The sequence below is a fragment of the Manis pentadactyla genome, chromosome 11 (genome assembly GCF_030020395.1).
Source record: "Manis pentadactyla isolate mManPen7 chromosome 11, mManPen7.hap1, whole genome shotgun sequence".
NCBI lineage: Eukaryota > Metazoa > Chordata > Mammalia > Pholidota > Manidae > Manis > Manis pentadactyla.
The window spans coordinates 74,655,904-74,675,183 of record NC_080029.1 but is presented as its reverse complement, the minus strand read 5'-3'; the positions used below and the strand labels follow the sequence as shown (position 1 = coordinate 74,675,183).

At 44.7% G+C, this 19,280-nt stretch overlaps 1 protein-coding gene across 3 annotated transcripts; it reads right to left on the bottom strand.

Annotated features, from left to right (window-relative positions):
* Window positions 1-745: 745 nt before the first annotated feature.
* Window positions 746-4,748, bottom strand: RIPK3 (receptor interacting serine/threonine kinase 3). Of its 3 annotated transcripts, none has more exons than XM_036884429.2 (11): window positions 4,427-4,744; window positions 4,064-4,204; window positions 3,621-3,935; window positions 3,015-3,160; window positions 2,841-2,887; window positions 2,466-2,633; window positions 2,286-2,353; window positions 1,700-2,059; window positions 1,499-1,559; window positions 1,080-1,166; window positions 746-973 (listed from the first exon to the last, which is right to left on the bottom strand). In XM_036884429.2, exons 1-11 carry the CDS (start codon window positions 4,427-4,429, stop codon window positions 849-851), a joined length of 1,521 nt encoding a protein of 506 aa, XP_036740324.1. In that variant the 5' UTR covers window positions 4,430-4,744; the 3' UTR covers window positions 746-848. The 3 variants fall into 3 exon arrangements, with proteins under 3 accessions (XP_036740324.1, XP_036740323.1, XP_036740322.1); XM_036884428.2 differs by having other exon boundaries at window positions 3,621-3,930; window positions 4,427-4,724; XM_036884427.2 differs by having other exon boundaries at window positions 4,064-4,748.
* Window positions 4,749-19,280: the final 14,532 nt, after the last annotated feature.

The following is a 19,280-nucleotide window of genomic DNA, read 5'->3' as shown; positions in this document are numbered from 1 at the left end:
GGGGAGGCCACGCTCATTCCCCTCCCCTGCCTGACTAGCAGCTGCCATGCCTGAGTCTGGGCTGTTCAGGTCCCTTAGTGTCCAGCCCCGTGGGAGGGGCACATCTATGTGCAGCCTTGTGGAGCCCTAGATCTCCTCTCCCAGCATGCAGCAGAGAATCAGAGGGCTCTGACCTTTGGAAACAATGTGTGAGCATTTGTGGTGGAGGGAGCTGATAGATGGAGGGTGACCACTGGACGGACGTTGGGCATCGTGTAGGACAAGAGAGGTGCTGGGGGCTGCGAATTTCCATGGAGAGCCACCTTCCTGGGGCCTCACTGCTAAGTCTCCTTAACCCAGAAGAAAAGGAGGGCAGTGAGACCACTCTATCCTGAGTTTCTGTTTAGGGTGGGGTCTCTGCCTGCTCTAGAAAAAGGGTTCAGCCTTGATTAGAGCTGCCCCAGCCAGGGATGAGGCCTCCGGATTCCTTCCTGCCACTGGCTGGGCGCTGACCTCGTATGCCACAGCAGCACTGCCTGCTGCCAGCCCTCAGCATCCCGCTTCCGGCCTCAGAGAAACTGCAGGGCCTCCTCCCTGGATGTCAGCTCCCTGGTCTCCCAGACATGTCCCTCCCCTTCCCTGGCTGAAGCCTCATCCTCCTGTGCAGCGCTTTGCTTAAAATTCCACATTTATTAACTCTTGGGGGACACAAACTCAGGTTGGGTGCAGGCTGGAGTGCCCTCAAAGAAAGTCTTGGTGCCCCAAGTCCAGGAGACAGCTTAGAAGCTGCCTCAATTTTTATTACTATTATACCGGCCTTTCGGCCCACTCCAGGCTTCAGGCTCATGGAGCCCTTCTTCCGATCCTACTCATTGGGGTGCATGATGCTGCTGGTTCCAATCCATGCCCCATGGTGTCAGGCCCTGTATAACCAAGTAGTTGCTGTTTCCAATCTGTACCCCTTGGCTGTCATGTATGATAAGAGATGGAGGTCCTTTAAGAGAAATAGTGACAGTGAGAAGGTTAAGTAGCAGAAACTCAGGAGAAGCAGCAGAGGGTCAACAGGACCTCATGTTCACCCCCAGGGGGAATGCGAGTACCTGTCTCCAGGCCTGCCAGTGCCTGTGTCAAGGAGGGCTTTTGGCCTTGCTCTTCAGGCTGCCGCTTCAGAACTGGGTCAGCAGAAGCTTAAGAGGAATGACAGCTAAGTCTGAGACCCTGATATTTAGGTCATTTCTGCTGGGACTAACATAGTGACAACAGAATTTAGGGTTTTACAGAGCTGGTGCTGGGGAAAGTCAGAAGACCCAGGGGGTAAATCCAGTCTTTGCTGTGTGACCTCAGTGGGATCCAGTCCCAGTCAGTATCAGTTTATTTTTGAAATGAGAAGGTTGGGGTAGATGGCAGCTAGTCCTTTCTCTCCTGCCTTCCCCAGAGGACCCTAGATCTATATATGGTCCTGAGGAAGAGGCTGGTAGAAGATTTGCACAGGGGAAAGAAAGTAGTGGGGAGTGGGTACCTGGCATCGGGTTTGGCCCCAGTGCCCTGGGAGGCCTGGTGGTGCCACACCTCTCAGTCCCCTGCAAACAACACATTGCTCTCAGGCTCCCTGTCCTGGGGCCTGTTCCTTCAGTGCATACCCCCTCAGTGCCAGTTTTCCCTGGAGAGGGGACAGGAATCACAGGAGTCTGGTGGACCCCTAGTCCTGCCAATGTCTCACCTGATTCCTTTGGGGTCCAGGACCTGGGAACCAAGCTGAGGTGGGGCCAGCCTTCTGGTTTCTGAAAGGTGAGATCTCTGGAGTTTGGGGAAGTTGGAGTGTTGATTCTGAAGGTGTCCCTGCTTTCTGGGCCTGCTTTACCTTCTCTCTGTGTGCTCTGATCCTCTCAGGAAGGTTTGCACATTTTTCAGGAACAGAGTTGGGGAGTTCTTTCAGATTTAGGTTGTTCATCCCAGAGACCATGGAATCATGGCTTTCTGTGGTTGCAGTGGAACTATCTGTTTCTATCCCTCCTGGGCTGGGCTCTAGGGCAGATAATGTCCTGTTGGTGCCTCTGTGCTCAGACAGGAAGTTCTTTACCTGCAAGGACAGGGGGAGCTGGAGGTGGGAGAGGCAGAATAAGCCCAAGAGACAAGTCTCTTGATCCATAATCTGCTGCCAGGGAACTCAGGGGTGGGGTGGAGAAAGTAGGGATGAGGGTCTCATCATAAAGAACAGTGGCAGTGGGGAGTCACTGGGTGGCCAAGGGAACCATGTTGTGCCATCCTGTCCAACTCCTGGATGGGAAATGGTGTTGGACAATCACCAAGGTGACTGCAGCATCTGCCTCCTCCTTTACCAGATGGAAGGCTTCGTTGGTGTTTAGTCGGCACTCTGGAGAGGAGGCAGGATAGGTGGCAGGTGAACAAAACTTCTTTTCCCAGGGAAAAGCCTCCTGCTGACATATCCACACCTACCCCAGCTGTTAGCTAAATAGCCAGTTCACCTTGGAAGGAGGGCCTGTCCTTGGGCTCATGGCTCCAGCAGAGCTGCATTAACTCAATTAGTCCTTCCAAAGCAGGAGTCTCAGGCCCAGGCTGGGGCAGCTCAGTCAGTGGGGGCCGGGTCTGCCTCTCACACACTGCTTCCTGCGCCAGTGATGTCTGGGCCACTACTAGGATGGGGGTGGGGAGCATGAAGAGAAGGCATTCAGGTATGAAGGGCCACCTGCTCCATCCTGGAGAAGGTCAGCGAGTGTCCTCCAGTGGGAGGTGAGGAGGGAGGAGGGTAGTTTGAGTGGGTAAGTAGGAAGAGGAGGGCTTGGGGCTTGTGGGAGGAGGGCACCTGGGGTAAAGGTCCCAGTGTCTGCCCAGAGTCTTACTCTTAGCTCCTCTTCCAGCTAGCACTGACCACATTAGGATCCCGAAGCTGCAAGGAGACAAAAAGTTGAGACCTGGTCTAACTGCTGGCAAGACTCATTTTCTAATATTCTATTCCCTAGAAGGGCCCAGAAAGGTATAGGAATTGGGATGTGAGTTTGGAGCCGGTACCTTACCTATAGACATCACTGGCCATGGAGGCCTTCTGGTTTACATTAGCCAGAAGTTCTGGGGCCAAGTAGGCTGGAGTGCCTCCTGACTCCCCAGATCCTACCACGGACTGTGAGCCCCCCTGAAACGTGGACAAGCCAAAATCTGCCAGCTGCAGAAGAAGGAGAAGGTAGTGGGATGGACAGCACCAGGCAACTTCCAGAATCCCGTCCTCCCCAATAGAAGGTGCAGGTCCCCCTTGCAAAGGTGCATGGAGGGTTAGGGGAATGGTAGGACCAGTGGGGCCTTGGGTTGGAGGCCTGGGTCCCTCTCCATGGGGCTGGGTCAAGGTCTGAGTCTCCTGGGTTAGGTCAGCCACGGGTCTCTGGAAGGCCTGCTGGGGGGGTACCTGTGGAACTGACCATGTTGGCCAGGGCCTCTGTCACCTGCTGTGGCAGGGGCTAAAGCTCCTGGGTGGGCCTTGACACTTGGGCAGCCCTATGTCCAGAGGGAGATGCTGAGGGTATTCAGTAGACAGGGCTGCAGCAGGTCCTGTGTCCAGTGGGTGGGGCTGAAGCAGTTCTGGGGCAGGACCTTGTCCAGAGGCTGGAATGGCATACACATGGGCTGACCTTGGCGTGCAGGTCTGAATCCAGCAGGACGTTGGAGGGCTTGAGGTCCCGGTGCAGAAGTACAGGGTTCTGGCTGTGTAGGTAACACATTCCCAGCACCAACTCCCGCAGCAGGCGGCAGAGGAATGGCCAGGGCCGAGGGCACCCGGGCTGCAGCAGCCCCTCCAGGGAACCGTTTTCCATGAATTCAGTCACCAGAGCCGGCCCCGACAGGTATTCCCACTCCAGCTTCTCCACGACCCCCATCAGGACCAGCACGTGCTGGCTACGCAAACCTGCCATGGCCTTCACCTCCCTGGATATCGCTTCCCTACACTCCAGGAGAGAGTTGGAGTCACGCTCTGCTCCGAGGAAGATCCCTCCCTTTCCCATCCAGGTCCCCCGCTGCATAGAGGCCCAGCCTCGCTGGCGGACCCCTGCCAGCTGCAGTTCGGGTCACTCACGTGCTCACGATCTTGACCGCCACGTCGTGACCCCAGGTCCTGTGTTGCGCTCGGAACACTGCACCGAACCCGCCTTCGCCGACGAACTTCGGGTTCTCCAATTCCTCGATGGACACCAGGGAGGCTGAGGCACCGCTGGGCCTGAGGGAGGGGCCTCGTCCACCCGCCGGCCATGGCTCCAAGTCCGCGCTGCTGCCCGCCACCCCCCACCCCCCTGACTCGGCCCGGTCAGTACAATTCCCAGCCTCCCCGCGGGCCCCCGGCCCCCCGGCCTCAGCATGAGGCGCAAAGGCGTTCCTTGAGCGGGTCCGTAGACGCCCTGTGTGTCGGAGCCTGCGGATCGCTATCCCACTCTCCACTCACCATAACTTTTCGCCAGACATCCGGCAACAAGCTGTGAGGCGCTTCTGGAAGTTGCGAGCCCACACAGAGTGACTTCTGGGAGCCCGATTTGTGGCAGCGACAGGGAGGGGGTCGGAGAGGGTCAATCTCTAGGCCACGGCAGGGATTCCGCTTCCCAGGTCGCCCTCCAAAAAAAAAAAAAAAAACGGAAAAGGAACAACTTCCTTCTTCGACAGGCGCCTCTACAGGCCCGCCCCAGGAGTGGGAAGGACAGAACGGAGGCCTGTGCTCCTCTCTTCTAACTCATTTCTTTGGGCACCTGCTGTGTGCCACAGCCAGGCTAGGTGTCACTGGCCATTTGGGATGCCACGGAAGGAGTCCTCCCTTTCCGGGAGCCCACAGTCAGCCCACTCCCACCGACGGAGTCTCTCCCTTCTCCCGCAGGATTCCCAGCTTCACCAGGGCCAGGCCTAGGGTGGAGGGTAGGGTGCTGAGGATTTTATCATCCTAGTGCTCAGATCTCCCACAGCTCCCCTAAGGTCATAGCTAACACTTCTATAAAGCCAGCTCTGTACATATATTAGCTTATGTATTATTTATGTTAACTCTAAGGGGCTAGTTACTGCTTTTCTTCTTTATGAATGTGGAGATGGAGACACAAATACTTTAAGTACCTTGCCCAAGCCAGTATGGAACTGATTTCAGAGCCAAGAAACCAAGTTTTCTGTACAAAGCTCTGACCACCAAGTTTTCCTAGTTTCCTGTAGGTGTCAGGGCTCTACCATTCAGCCACTTGTGAAGGTGTTTGAGGAAGGTGTGAAGCATCCAGCTGCCTAGTGAGGGGCCCCTGTCTGTATTCCTGCCCAGTCCCTGACAGCTGCTCTTGCTGGGCAAGCCCATGGTTAGTGATGTCTCCTGGCTCCCCGGGTGCTGGGATCAGCTAAATGAGTTGGCCCAGCCACAGGCTTCTAACATTGTACATCACAGTGAAAACACCTCAGTGTCTCCCTGCCCTCGCCCCCCATACCAAATCCTCCATGCAAATTACCTGGTTAAGACGTGTTCCCAACAAGCAGAAGCTTTGGACGATAGCCTTTGAGAACTCAGAAGCTTGGGGAGACTTAAGGAATTAAAGTAGATAAAAGGTGTCCAAATTTTACTGTTGAAGGTGTGACCATAGCTGGAAGTCGTGGGAACTAGATATGGCCAGCCCTTGGCACTCAGTCCTTTACAGGGAGACCCAGCCCTGTGGGTCCTGTGCCAGTGCTCACTGGTGCTTGCCTTGGTATGCCCTTTCCATTCTGTTCAGTGGTCCATGGGCTCTACTGGTTGAAGTAAAAATGGCCAGCCATTAACATTAGTTTCTAGAGCAACTGGTAACTCCAGGATCCACACCATGAATTCTGGTGGAGTTAGAGCATGCTGTTTGGAAGCTATGTAGGGAATTCTTAGTAGCCCCTTTAAAAGCCAGTACATGGTGGGCGCCCAATTAATACTTGTTGAGTTGAATTAATAAATGAACAACCAAAACTTCTGGGGTTTCCTTAAGACACTGATCACTCCTGCTGGAGCTCCATACTCACTGGGAGCAGAGAGGAGGTCGGGCTTCTTTATGGTTTGCACCCGCACAGTCGGCAGAATCCATTTGAAATAGACTATTGTACAGATAGGGCGATAATAGGGAGATAATACAGTATCTCTGTATTAAAGAGATCTCACAGAGGTGGGTGCAGCAGGTCCTCAAAAATGTCTAGCCAAGAGCTGAGAGACATCGGAGAGGGCAGCCTTTCCTTTTGCAATTCTCTTTTGCTCAAACCCCGGGGCTCCACTTGAGGGAAGCAGGCAGAAAGAAGTTAGGAGGGTGTTTAAAGACCTTTTGATGGATGGATTTCTTTAAAAGCAGGAGAACTTACACAGTTCTTTAAACTGTAAGACCCTGAGTATCGGGGGGGGGGGGGGGGTAAACTACTATAAAGCACAGGGTTAGGGATAGTGTCAGAACCTGTACTATTTTTTGACTCAAAATAAACCAGTCCCTTTTAAAAGAAGGAGAGGCAGGGAGGAGAGCCCGTAGGGGGCATCTGAGAAGAACCTCCACTTCTGGCACGAGAGGATTGGCAAGGGAGAGTTATCCCTGGATTTTGGAGCTCTGACCCTCCCTGAGGCCCAGTGCCTCTTGACCCAGTTGTCCTAGGCTTCTGAAATCTATGTGGGTGTCTCTTGTCCCTTCAGTTCTCTGTTCCTGTTGTCTTTGGTTACTTTCAGCCCATCCCTAGTACCTGCTCTGGTTCCCTACCGCTAGTTGTTGGGGTGGAGGGCAGAGTGTGTGGTCTCTCTTCCTGCATATTCCAGCCCTAATTCCCATCTCATCTCATCTAGCCCTATACAATCTCATTAATGTAGATTAAGATTCCAATTATAGACCAAATGGCATTACTTGAGGTGATGGTAAAAAGGATTAAGGAGAATATTCATTTTCCTTAGTGTTTGAAAATTTTGTTATGTACCTCTTTTATAAAGTTAAAGAATGAAGATCATATGCAAAGATTTAGCTATAAAGGGTATTCACTGAAGTGTTTAGAATAGTGAAAAAACAGAACCTTAAATACCCAATAATAGGAAAATGATTGAACAAATTATGGAATGGAAGACCATGTAGCCATTAAAATGATGCTCTAAACATATTCTTATTAATGTGACTGGTGTTTATCATATATCAAATGGAAAAGAAGCAGGTTATAAAACAATATGTGCCATATAATAACAATTCCATTTTAAAACTTCTTTTCCAGTAATACAACAAAGTTCTCAAAAGGCTCCCATAGCAGAATATCTACATGGTATATAAAGCAAACCAAACATACATCTTAAAAAATTCCTTAGTGAGCTCCCAAGAAAATAAAGGTAATCTCTCAAGAGAATCCCCCCGAAATGAACAATACAAAACAGAAAGTAAATAGTAAGTAAACAGACAAACCAATTAACTAGAATCTAGAGCTCTGGGGACCAGGTAGGGATATGGGAGGTTGGGGGAGAATCAGAGGGTAAGCCTAGAGCCTAGGAAGATGGAAGAGCTAAATGTGCGGCACTCTTATCCTCCCCAAATTAGGGTCCTGACAGGACTGCATTATTAGTGGGAATGAAAAAGTCCACCTGTTTGTGGAGGGTACCAACAAGGATACCTATCTGGACTGCAAGCACTACATGTTAGAATTCATTAAAATGCTAGTTCATGTGATTCCTGCTCTTACATGGATCTATGGTTGGGATTTTTATTTTCCCTTTGATCAAATAAGCCACAAACTGAAAAATTTAAGCAGCCTAGATTATTAATGCCCTCTGGAGTCCAGAGGAAGCAAACTGAATTCCACTTAGAGGAAAGCATCCTCGATCCAACCTTCTGGACTAAAGTCAGCCAAATAAAAACTCACAAAAATATTTAAATATGTAAGGATTCAAATCACGAGGAAGAATCAGCAGGAGCAATGATCAACAGGTTCAGATCTTAAAGGGCTTCAGAGTTTGGATGAAGAATCTAAAGAAGAAAAACCAGATGAAGAATCTAAAGAAGCTCTTGTGAAATGTTTAAAGAAATAAAAGATGGAATACAAAAAATAAGCAAGGAGTAAGAGATATAAGAAATGTCCAGGTAGATTTAGGGAAAAAAATAGAATATCAAGAAATTTAAAAAAATTGTATGTAACCACTAAAATTAAAATTGCAATGCACGGTTAAACAAAAGATACAGCTGAAGAGAGAAATGGTGTACTAAAAGATGGATCTGAAGAATTTCTCCAGATTACAGCAAAGAAAGACAAGCAGGTAGAAAAACTAAGAGACAAAGAATGAGGAGGTATAACAAGTATGAAATTGTATTCTGCGAGGAAGAAGAGAAGAAAGGTGGGAACAAGGCAATGTCTGAGGAAAAAATGCCTGAGAATTTTCAAGAATTGGTGAAGACAAGAATCTACAAATACGGGAAGCACAATTTATGCTAAGAAAGATAAATATAAAGAAATCTACATCTAGTTGCACTTCAGTGAAACTGCAGAACAATGAAGACAATCTCAAAGGCTAGAGAGAAAACACAGATCATCTACAGAGGAACACAAGCAAACCGGCAGCGCACTTCGGGACAGCCACAGTGGAAATCAGAAGACATTGAAACGATTCAAAGTGCTAAAGGAAAGGGGGAAAAAAATCTGTAAATATAGCACTGTATGTCTGGCAAAATTTATTTCAAGAACAAAGGTTATAAAGAAAGACATTTTCAAATAAATAAAAATGGAGTTTAACATCATCTCTCCTAAAGAAATTTCTAAAGGTGTGTACCAAGAAGATATAGAAAACTTACCCCAGGTGGAACATGTGAAATGCAAGAAGGCATATCAGTTTTCCAGTAAGTTCAATTACAAAATCAATTAGCATCATATCAAACCCATAGAAATGAAGGGGATGGCTCACTGATATAAAAACAAGAATCTGTTACTAGCAATTCTGTTTCTGGGATATACCCAAAGGAATTGAAAACAGGAACTCAAACAGATATTGTACATCAATGTTTATAGCAGCATTATTTACAATGGCCAAAAGATGGAAACAACCCAAATGTCCATCAGTGGATGATCGGATATACAATATGTGTTATATACATACAATGGAATATTATTCAGCCTTAGAAAGGAATAAAATTTTGACACGTGCTACAGTGTGGATGAACCTTGAGGGTATTATGCTAAGTGAATCAACAAGCCACTCATAAAAGTGACAAATATTGTAGAATTCTACTTATATGAGGTACCTAGAATAACCAAATTCACAGACACAGGAAGGAGAATGGTAGTTGCCAGGAGCTGGGAGAGGCCGGAATGGGGAGTTGCTGCTTAATGGGTACAGAGTTTTAGTTTGGGAAGATGGAAAAGTCCTGGAGATGGACATTAGTGATGGTTGTGCAGCAGTAGGAATGAACTTAATGCCACTGAACTGTATATATACAAAAGGTCAAAGTGGTAGATCTTATGTTACGCATATTTACCACACAAAAAAAGACTTGTTAAAAACATGATTCCATGTAATAGGAAGACTATATCTAAATGGGCAAATAGAAAAATGTTTAAAGTAATGGCTGGTGGTTTGCAAGTGATTTTTCTTTTTATATATTTGTATTTTTATCTGTATTTTCTAACTTTCCTAAAATGAACTCATGAAAGTTACATAGTAATACTGCCTTTCAGTCTCCTCGTTTTCCCCAGCACCGGAAATGCCGCAGCTTTTCTCTTTCACCTGCCTCTACCCTAACCGGGAAATCTACTCTCGGCTGCCCCTCTTGCTTCCTTGCAGCTGTAAATACCTGCTGGCAGCTCCTTTGATACTTGATTGATGTTCGCCTTTGGTGGTCCAATGACAGACCTGAACCTCTGTCTGTGATTTCAGTCTGAGCGGTGATTTCAGTCAAAGAGGATGTTATGAGCGAAGTGCAACATTCACAGAGAACTTTGGAAGAGGCAAGGAGTCCAGACCAGCTGAGTGACCTTTTCCTCCCCTAAGCTTCATTATCATCATCATCATCAACAGTAATAAAAGCTAGTCTTTTTTATACCTGATAGTTCACAAAGTGCTTTTCAGAAAGTCTTCAGAGTCCTGTGAGGTTGGACCTATGGTCAGGTTTTGCAGATGAAGAAATAAAAGGGTCTCATCTTTTGTCAGGATGTGAAAAACAGAGTGATAAGAGCCTTTTTTTCTGTGGACATGCAGAATCCCTCCCGCGGATGCAAGGCTGTTCCCATTCATCAGGAGAACCCTTATCTCTGCTCCCAGCTGCTGAAAAACACTCACCAGAAAGGGAAAAGGGGCAACTAGGGGCAAATGAACTGTCACTTTTGGGGACTGGGCTGCACTCAGAAAAATCGCTTGGAAAAACAAACCTCAGGGTTTGAGCACAGAAGAGCTATCGGGAAAATGTTCCACTTGTAAAAGGATCTGTGATATTGTGATTTATAAGAAATATGTATTTGGTCTTCAACCTATTCCCGGCACAGAACACCTGAAATCCTAGGAATTTCCTGTGATGAAACCAAAAAGGTTATTTTGTTATGTTAATGAGGTGACTTTAAGAAAGCCATTAGGTAACCTAAGGATAGAGGGGCTGACGCTTGAATCAAGTCACCAAAGGCCAGTGATTTATCAATCATCCCTTTGTATGAAGCTTTCATAAAAATCCAAAAGGACAGTGTTCAGAGAGCTTCTGGATTGGTGAACAGGTGGAGGTGCAGGGAGAATGGCTCACTCAGAGGGCATGAAAGTTCCTGGCCCCTTCCCTCACACTTTACCAAATGTATTTCTTCCATCTGGCTGTTCCTGAGTTACATCCTTTTATAATAAACCAGTCAGCTATTAAGTACATTGTTTCTTCGAGTTCTGTGAGCCGCTCTAGCAATTTAAACTGAACACAAGGCCGGGTTTGTCAGAAACTCCAATCTACAGCCAGTTGGTTAGAAGCACAGGCAACAACCTGGATTTGTGATTGGTGTCTTAAGTTGGGTATGAAAGGGGAGAGTCTTGTGGGACTCAACCCTTAGTCTGTGGGAGCTGATGCTATCTCCAGGTAGATAGCAGTCAGAACTGATTTGAATTGTAGGACATCCAGCTGATGCGGAGGAAACCCCCCACCCTGCCCCAACCTGCCCCCTGTGTTGAAATTGGGTCCAGAACCATTAGGATTTCCCCTGCTGTGGCCCCTGCTTCTCTTCGCCCTTGAGGTTCTTTTTTGGGGAGCCCTTGGCAGTGCCCAAGGCTTAAAGCTCTTCTCTTTTAGCATTCTAAGCAAGTCAAAAGCCTCTTTCAACTTGTTTTTTGCCTTAGCAAAGCTGAGAGACTGATGCTTTCACAAAGAACACCCTGCCCCTAGGGTCACCTGCCTCTGCAAAATGGAATCCCTGCCTCATTTTTATGCTTCTTTACAGAGCATATTTTTTAATGGTGTCCCATCTGCAGAGCCTAAGTTGCCCGTCTGCACCCTGAAGGCAAGGGAGGCTGGGAAGGGTAACTCCTTTCTGTTCTTGGTTAGCATGATGGGACTAAAAAGACTGAGCGGCCACCAGTGATGTGTCCATACATGTACAACAGTGGAGTTCCTCTCTTTGTTTCCTGTGTCTAGTTACTGTTGAAGACCGAACTTTGGGTGGTCCCCTAGGCCCTCTCCTTCCAGTGGGGCAGGCTGCTGCTTCAAGTGTCTTCTCTGATGGAAGTTCTACTTTTTTTTTTTTTTTTTAAGGGACTTGAGTATAGCCTAATGGACCAAGGTATAGGCAATGAGGTCAGGCTACCAGGGATTGAATTCTGGCTCTGCAAATTACTAGCTGTTTGACATTTAGAAAATTATTCAACCTCTCTGAGCTTCCCTTAATTATAATATTTACTGGATTGGGTTGCTGTGAGGATGAAATGAAATAAGGCATGAATGAACACAGCACATTTCCAGGCACAAATTACATGCTTAATAAATGATAGGCATTAACACAATAAACATGTTTCTAATCTGAGGAAGCTTCTAGTTTGCAATTTACTTGTGGCGCAGATTTATGGAGTGGTTAAAAATGATTTAACGACTGCTCATTGAAATAGCTTTGCCTTCTGGTAAATCCCAGCCCCACCCTTTCCTCCCAGGGCTCCTTTAATGACTCACCCCTCAGGTATTCTCCCCCTCCTCTCCCAGACTGGAGTCCTGAGGGATTGATGGAGGAAGTCAGTTGTGTTCCGGCCTGTGATCTTGAGGAGAGAAGGCTTTAATCTTGGGTCTCTAGCTTCTGCTTGGCTGAAAGGCACTTGAGTTCGTCTGCCTGGCACAAAGGTGCTCAACAATGTTGAGAAGGTTGCATTGTTGACCCAAGGCTGGACTTTGGGCCAGAGGAGGCTGCTTTTGGTGCCCCAGGCCACATGTCCTTAGGCCACCGTTGATTTGAGCTGCAGCTGCCATGAATGGTTCCCCCAACCCTGACAATGCCCTTTGCAAGAGGCCACGTCTCTATTTTTCTCCTTCAGTTGACAGAAGCGTGATGAGAAGAGAGGTGAGGTTCTGAGGGCAACCCCCTCCCAGGGAGGATGCCGATCAGTGCCCCAGCCTCTGTCCTTTCCAGGGCCAATTCTGAGGTGCGCCCTGTAGTTCTTGGGAGGGTGTCTGGCTGGACTGACCTCCACATCAGTAGCTAGCTCAGTATGTCCACATTTACTGGCATTTTCTCCTTCCCTGCCTCACATTTTCTGCTCCCTCCCTCCTCATCCCTGGGGCCACCCTCCGGGAAGTCTCAAGTTCTGGTCTCAGGCACTGTTTTCAGGGGAACACAATCCCAGCCCTCTGCCCTGCTTCCTCTTCATTGTTTCTCCGCTGAATGTCTTTATGATTAGGATCCCTCCCTTTCTGGGAGGAAAGGGGAAGCGAGGGGAAAGGAAGGGAATAGATTGGAATCTACCTACTGGAATCTACCTACTTCGGAGATGGGGCCTAATTGTATTCCGGCACCTAGGATGTGCCAGGGACTCTCTCACCTGTTAGCGAAGTCAAATTTTAGTGAAACAACAAACCTGTGAGGATTATCAGACCCATTTTATGGATAAAGAAACTGAGGAGACTGTGAGAATTTAAGTAGCTAGGGGAAAATCATAAAACAACTTTGTGGCATAACAGGGTTTTAAACCCAGATCTCTGCTCCTTCAGCTATTTCCCATTATAGGCGAAGTCCTTTGATAGAATCTGAAAGCAGGGCTTTGAACCAAGTAAGACTATTAATTTTTAAAAATGAAATATTTTAACAGCTTCATTGATGTAGAGTTGCCATTCAATAAACTGCACAAATTTAAGGTGTACAATGTGATGAATTTTGATATAAATATATGCCCATGAAACCATCACCACAATTAAGACAATGAACATATTTATCACACCCAAAAGTTTCCTTGTACTTCTTTTCATCTTTCCTTTGTGTCCTTCTATGCCATTCCTCCTTTTCTGGAAACCACTAATCTGCTTTTTGTCACTTTAGGTTGGTTTTCATTTTCTATTTTATATAAATGGAATCGTGTTCTTTTTTGTCTGACCTCTTTTGCTCATCATGGTTAGTTTGAGATTCACCCATATTATGTGTATCAACAGCTCATTTCTTTTTTATTGCTGAGTAGTATTTCATTATACCACCATTTTCTCATCCATCTACCTGTTCATGGACAATAATTTCTAGCTATTACAAATAAAGATGCTATGAATATTCATATACAAGTCTTTGAATGGACATGTGCCAGCATTTCTCTTGGTTAGATAACTAGGAGTGGGATGGTTCAGTCATATGGTAGGTATATATTTGACTTTTGAAGAAACTGCTGAATGGTTTTCCAGAGTGGTTGTACCATTTACATCCCCACCAGCAAGGTGAGAGTTTTAGTTCTTTATCCTTTCGAATCCTTGGTATGTTCAAATCTTTGATCTAACGACCTAATACTAACTATTCTGATAGGTAACATATTGTGGTTTTAATATCCATTTCCCTAATGACTAATGATATTGAGCCTCTTTTCATATGCTTACTTGCCAACTGTATTACTTGCCATCTTCTTAGATTAAGTGTTCAGCTTTTTGTCTACATTTAATTGATTTTTCTTGTTATTGAGTTTTGACATTTCTTTATGTATTTCAGTTTTTTTTCAGTGGTTTGTGCATTTGATATCATCTACAAGAAATATTTGCCTAATCCAAGGTCACAGTGATTTTTTTCTTGTTTTCTTCTAAAAGTTTTAGAGTTTAGGTTTTACATTTTTATCTGTTAGTTTGATTTGGTTTTATTCTTTCTTCTTTTTTTATTGGAATGACATTGATATACAATATTATACTGATTTCAAATGTGCAACATAGCGACTTGATAAACATTACTAGATGCTTGCCACAATAACTGTAGTTACCTTATTACCATACCAAGATATTACAGTATTATTGTTATAGTCTCTATGTTGCACTTCTATTCCTATGACTAGCTTATTTTACAATTTGCAGTTTATACCTCTTTATCCCTTTCACCTATTTCACCCACCTCCTGGCCCCCTCACTATGGTGACCAAGAGTCTGTTTTCTGTATTTATGGGTCTATTTCTTTTTTGTTTGCTTTGTTTTTTAGATTCCACATATAGGTGAAATCATATGGTATTTGTCTTTCTCTGCCAGACTTATTTCACTTAGCATGATACTCTCTAGGTCCAACCATGTTGTCACAAATAGCAAGATGTCCTTTTTTATGGCTGAGTGATATTCCATTGTTTCTATATGCCACATCTTCTTTATCCACCTATGTATCAGTGGGTATTTGGGTTGCTTCCATATCTTTGCTATTGTAAATAATTCTGCAGTGAATGTAAGTCTGCACATATCTTTTCCATTTAGTGATTTTGTTTTCTTCAGGTAAATTCCCAGAAGTAGAATTGCTGATCATATGGTATTACTATTTTTATTGTATTTTTGAGGAATCTCTATATTTTTTTCCACAGTGGTATGACCAATATACATTCTCACCAACAGTATAGGAGGGTTCCCTTTTCTCTACATTCACTCCAACAGTTGCTATTTCTTGTCTTTTGGATAGTAGCCGTTCTTTTTTTTTTTTTTGGTATCTTTAATCTACAATGACATGAGCAACATTATGTTTACTAGACTCCCCCATCATCAAGTCCCCCCCACATACCTCACTCATTACAGTCACTGTCCATCAGAGTAGTAAGATGCTATAGAATCTACTTGTCTTCTCTGTGTTGTACAGCCCTCCCTGTGCCGCCCCTCATTATGTCTGCTAATCGTAATGCCCCTCTTTTTTGGATAGTAGCCATTCTGATTGGTGTGAGGAAGCAATACTTCATTGTAGTTTTGATTTGCATTTCCCTAATGATTCGTGATGTTGAGCATCTTTTCATGTGTCTTCTGGCCATCTGTGTTTCTTTGAAAAAATGTCTATTCAGGTCCTCTGCCCATTTTTTAACTGGATTATCATTATTTTTTTGGTGTTTTATGAGTTCTTTATATATTTTGGATGTTAACCCCATATTAGATATATTATTTGGAAATATGTTCTTCCATATGATGTTGCCTTTTTGTTTTGTTGAGGGTTTCCTTGCAATGCAGAATCTTTTTAGCTTGATGTAGTCCCACTTGTTTATTTTTGCTTTTGTTTCTTTTGCTTTGGGAGACATCGAGAAAGAAATTTCTCATGCTGATGTTCATGAGATTATTGCCTATGTTTTCTTCTAAGAGTTTTATAGTTCTATGTCTTATATTTAGGTCTTCAATGCATTTAGAATTTACTTTTGTGTATGGTGTAAGACAATGATCTAGTTTTTAATTCTCTTGCATGTAGCTGTCCAGTTTTCCCAGCACCATTTATTGAAGAGATTATATATTCATGGCTCCTTTGTCATATATTAACTGACCATATATGTGTGGCCTTAATTCTGGGCTCTCTATTCTCTTCTGTTGATCTGTGGGTCTGTTCTTGTGCCAGTAACGTACTTTTTAAAATAACCATAGCTTTGTGTAGTACAGCTTGAAATCAGGTAGTGTGATATCCCCAACTTTGTTCTTCTTTCTCAATATTGCTTTGGCTATTCAGGGTCTTTATGGTTCCATATAAATTTTAGGATTATTTGCTGTAGTTTATTGAAAATGAAATGGAATGAAATGAGATGTAAATTGAAAATTGAACTGTCAAAATACCATTGGTACTTTGATAAGGATTGCATTGAATTAAATTGCTTTGGGCAGGATGGCCATTTTGACAATATTAATTCATCCTATCCTTGAGCATGGGATAGCTTTCCATTTATTTGTGTCTTCTTCAATTTCTTTCATCAGTGTCTTATAGTTTTCTGAGTACAGATCTTTCACCTCCTTGGTTAGGTTTATTCCTAGGTATTTTATTCTTTTTGATGCAATTGTAAACAGAATTTTTTTTCTTGATTTCTCTTTCTGCTAGTTCATTGTTAGTATATAGGAATGCAACAAATTTCTGTATAGTGATTTTTTATCTTGCACCTCTGCTGAATCCACTTATTAGTTTTAATAGTTTTTTTTGTGGAATCTTCAGGGTTTTCTATACATAGTATCATGTCATCTGCAGATAGTGAGTTTTATTTCTTCCTTACCAACTTGGATGCCTTTGATTTCTTTTTCTTATCTGATTACCATGGCTAGGACTTCCAGTGCTATACTGAATAAAATGTTTTGTTTTAAAATAGATCTAGTCAATTTTTAAGGGTTCATACATCCTTGATTATGGTGTGTGTGTGTGCCTGTTTGATTCTTAGATTTTCTTTGACATTTTACCTTAGTTTTTAATAAAATTCATTTTGTAAGTGTCAGATTGAATCACTTTGATAAGGGAACTACAGAGATGGAATTTCTGTAGCTTAGACCAGATTTTGGGTAGAAGAGCATGACCTCCACACCTGCAGTTTTGGTGTGGAAGTGGAGAATTAACCCAAATGAGCATCAAGGATGTTTAAATGACCACTGTTCTCACCTGAAGATGTGTTTTTCCAAGTTCCTCTTTGCCAAAGGTTTAGAGGGTTTTTCTTTGCTTTAATATTGGAAGCTGTGGAAAGGGTTGGATATGGGTTGCAGCTTAATCACATCTGTGGTTGCAATCAGTGGTTGCTTGGAGCATGGATTGAGTTGGGGAGATCTGGAGCCAGAGAAAATAGGAGAGCACAGTTAGAATAAGTCAAGAGAGAGATGATGAGGACCTTTATGGAGTTAGTGACAATGGGGATTGGAGACGAGGGAACCCAGTCTGGAAGTTTTCCTGAGGTATTAATAAAAGGATCTGTGGGATGAGAGAGAGGGGGCATTTGAAATTTCTGTTCTGGGATGTTGAGAGAACAGTAATGCCATGAGCTGATGAGCTGATATGTGGAACATAGAAGGGACACAAATTGTGTGGGAATGGATTATGTTTGGATGTGGGCAATTTGGTGTGAGAGCCTGGTGATTTAGCCTCCAGGGACCTCAAGTCAGCAGGGGGCTGGAGCAGCGAGAATCCCCAGCACTAGGAGGAAATGAATAGCGTCAACCAGGAAAGTCTATAAAGAGAGAAAGGAAGAAGGCTGAAGACAGAGGACTCTGTATGGTTTAAGGTCAGGCCAACAGAAGAGAAACCCATGAGAGAGACAGGTCAGAGAGGCAGGAGCAGAATAGGAGAGAATAATCAGAATCAGCTGCTACTGAGAAAGCATCTAAATTTGGGGTTCCATAAGAAAAGATCCTGAGGATGGATTTACGTGCAGGTAGTTTTTTGGGGAGTGATCCAAAAAGCAGGGTTGAAGGATCCAAGAGAGACAGGGAAGGAAGAAAAGCAAACAGAACAGAATTTTATTGAGATTGTGGTTGCAGGTAATGGAAGCTCTATTTAGTAGAACCTCCAAATTTAGAGAATGCCTTCCAGAATTGTCCACGTGAAAGATGGGAGGTTGCAATATTCATCTGCTCATGTCTGTGCCCATTGGTTGAAGATTGCACCTTGGGTGCTAAATCCACTGTATTTCCTGGCTGTGTTTGCATCAGTGGGCAAGGAGAGGGGTGGTGGGCAAGCTCCCATTGTGTAGGAGAAAGATTGTAATGGTTAATTTTGTGTGTCAGCGTGGAGGGTATTTTTGGATGAGATTAATATTTAAATCAGTAGACTTTGAGAAAAGCAGCCTTGTTCTTTTCTGTTTGTAAAAAGATGTCCTTACCTCTGTGCAAGGCTAATCCTTCTAACTTGTGCCCTTGAAATTCATCATTACCCACTACTTGGGGTCCTCACTCCCTCTTAGGCCTCTGACTCTTTCTCACTCTACTGCCTCATCCAATCAGTTGAGGAAGTTATTCAGCAGACTACCTTGGGACTTCCTCTGTACTGTCCACTCTCCTGGGTCTCCAGTCTGCTGGCCTTTGGACTGGAAGTGTACCATCAGCTTTTGCAGGTCTCAAACCTGTAGGCCCACACTACAGATGCTGGACTTGGCAGTCTTTATAACAAGACTTATATAATGTAAGGGGTTCTGGAGAACCCTGACAATACAGACCTGAAACACAATGTGAAAATCAAGGTGCAGTCTTGCTGGGATGCTGGCCATGCACGGTGAGTCTGACTTCACACAGAACTGTCCACCACAGCTGTGGCCGAACTTAGAGATGTACTGAGCAGACCAGAGGCATGTATAGAGATGATAAACAGGGTGAGGACTCACACAGCCTGTGGGGTTTTGGCAGTGAGAGGACTTTGGTGACCTTTGGGAGAGGAGTTTTTTGTTTTGAGTGAGTTAATGAGTGTGTAGGATCTGAGGAAGTAGAAACAGAGATCATAGATTACTGTTGAGAAGTTTGGTAGCGAAGGGAGGAAGAGAGGAGTGGACATTAAGCAAGAAGGATCAGAAAAAAGAACTTTCTTTTTCTTTTCTTCTTTTTTTTTTTTTACAAGGAATGACTTGAAGCTGTTGGAGAAGAAGGAGGCTGTAGAGGGGAAGAGTCACAGGCCTAAGAGAGGGAGTGAGGATCCCAAGTAGTGGGTAATGATGAATTTCAAGGGCATAGGTAGAAGGATTAGCCTTGCACAGAGGTAAGGATGTCTTTTTTTTTTGATATTATTAATATACAATTACATGAGTAACATTGTGGTTACTAGATTCCCCCCATTATCAAGTCCCCATCACATACCCCATTACAGTCATTGTCCATCAGTGTAGTAAGATGCTATAGAGTCAGTACTTGTCTTCTCGGTGCTATACTACCTTCCTTGTACCCCCCACTACATTATGAGTGCTAATCGTAATGCCCCTTATTCCCCTTCTCCTTCCCTTCCCTTCCCAC

Excerpts from the sequence above, each read along its gene's own strand:
- RIPK3 (XM_036884427.2), bottom strand. The coding sequence starts at position 4,237 with ATGGCCGGCGGGTGGACGAGGCCCCTCCCTCAGGCCCAGCGGTGCCTC. Across the intron at positions 2,888-3,014 it reads ATGGCCAGTGATGTCTATAG|CTTCGGGATCCTAATGTGGT; the intron begins GTAAGGTACCGG and ends GTCTCCTTGCAG. Across the intron at positions 2,354-2,465 it reads GGACAGGCCCTCCTTCCAAG|AGTGCCGACTAAACACCAAC; the intron begins GTGAACTGGCTA and ends CCTCCTCTCCAG.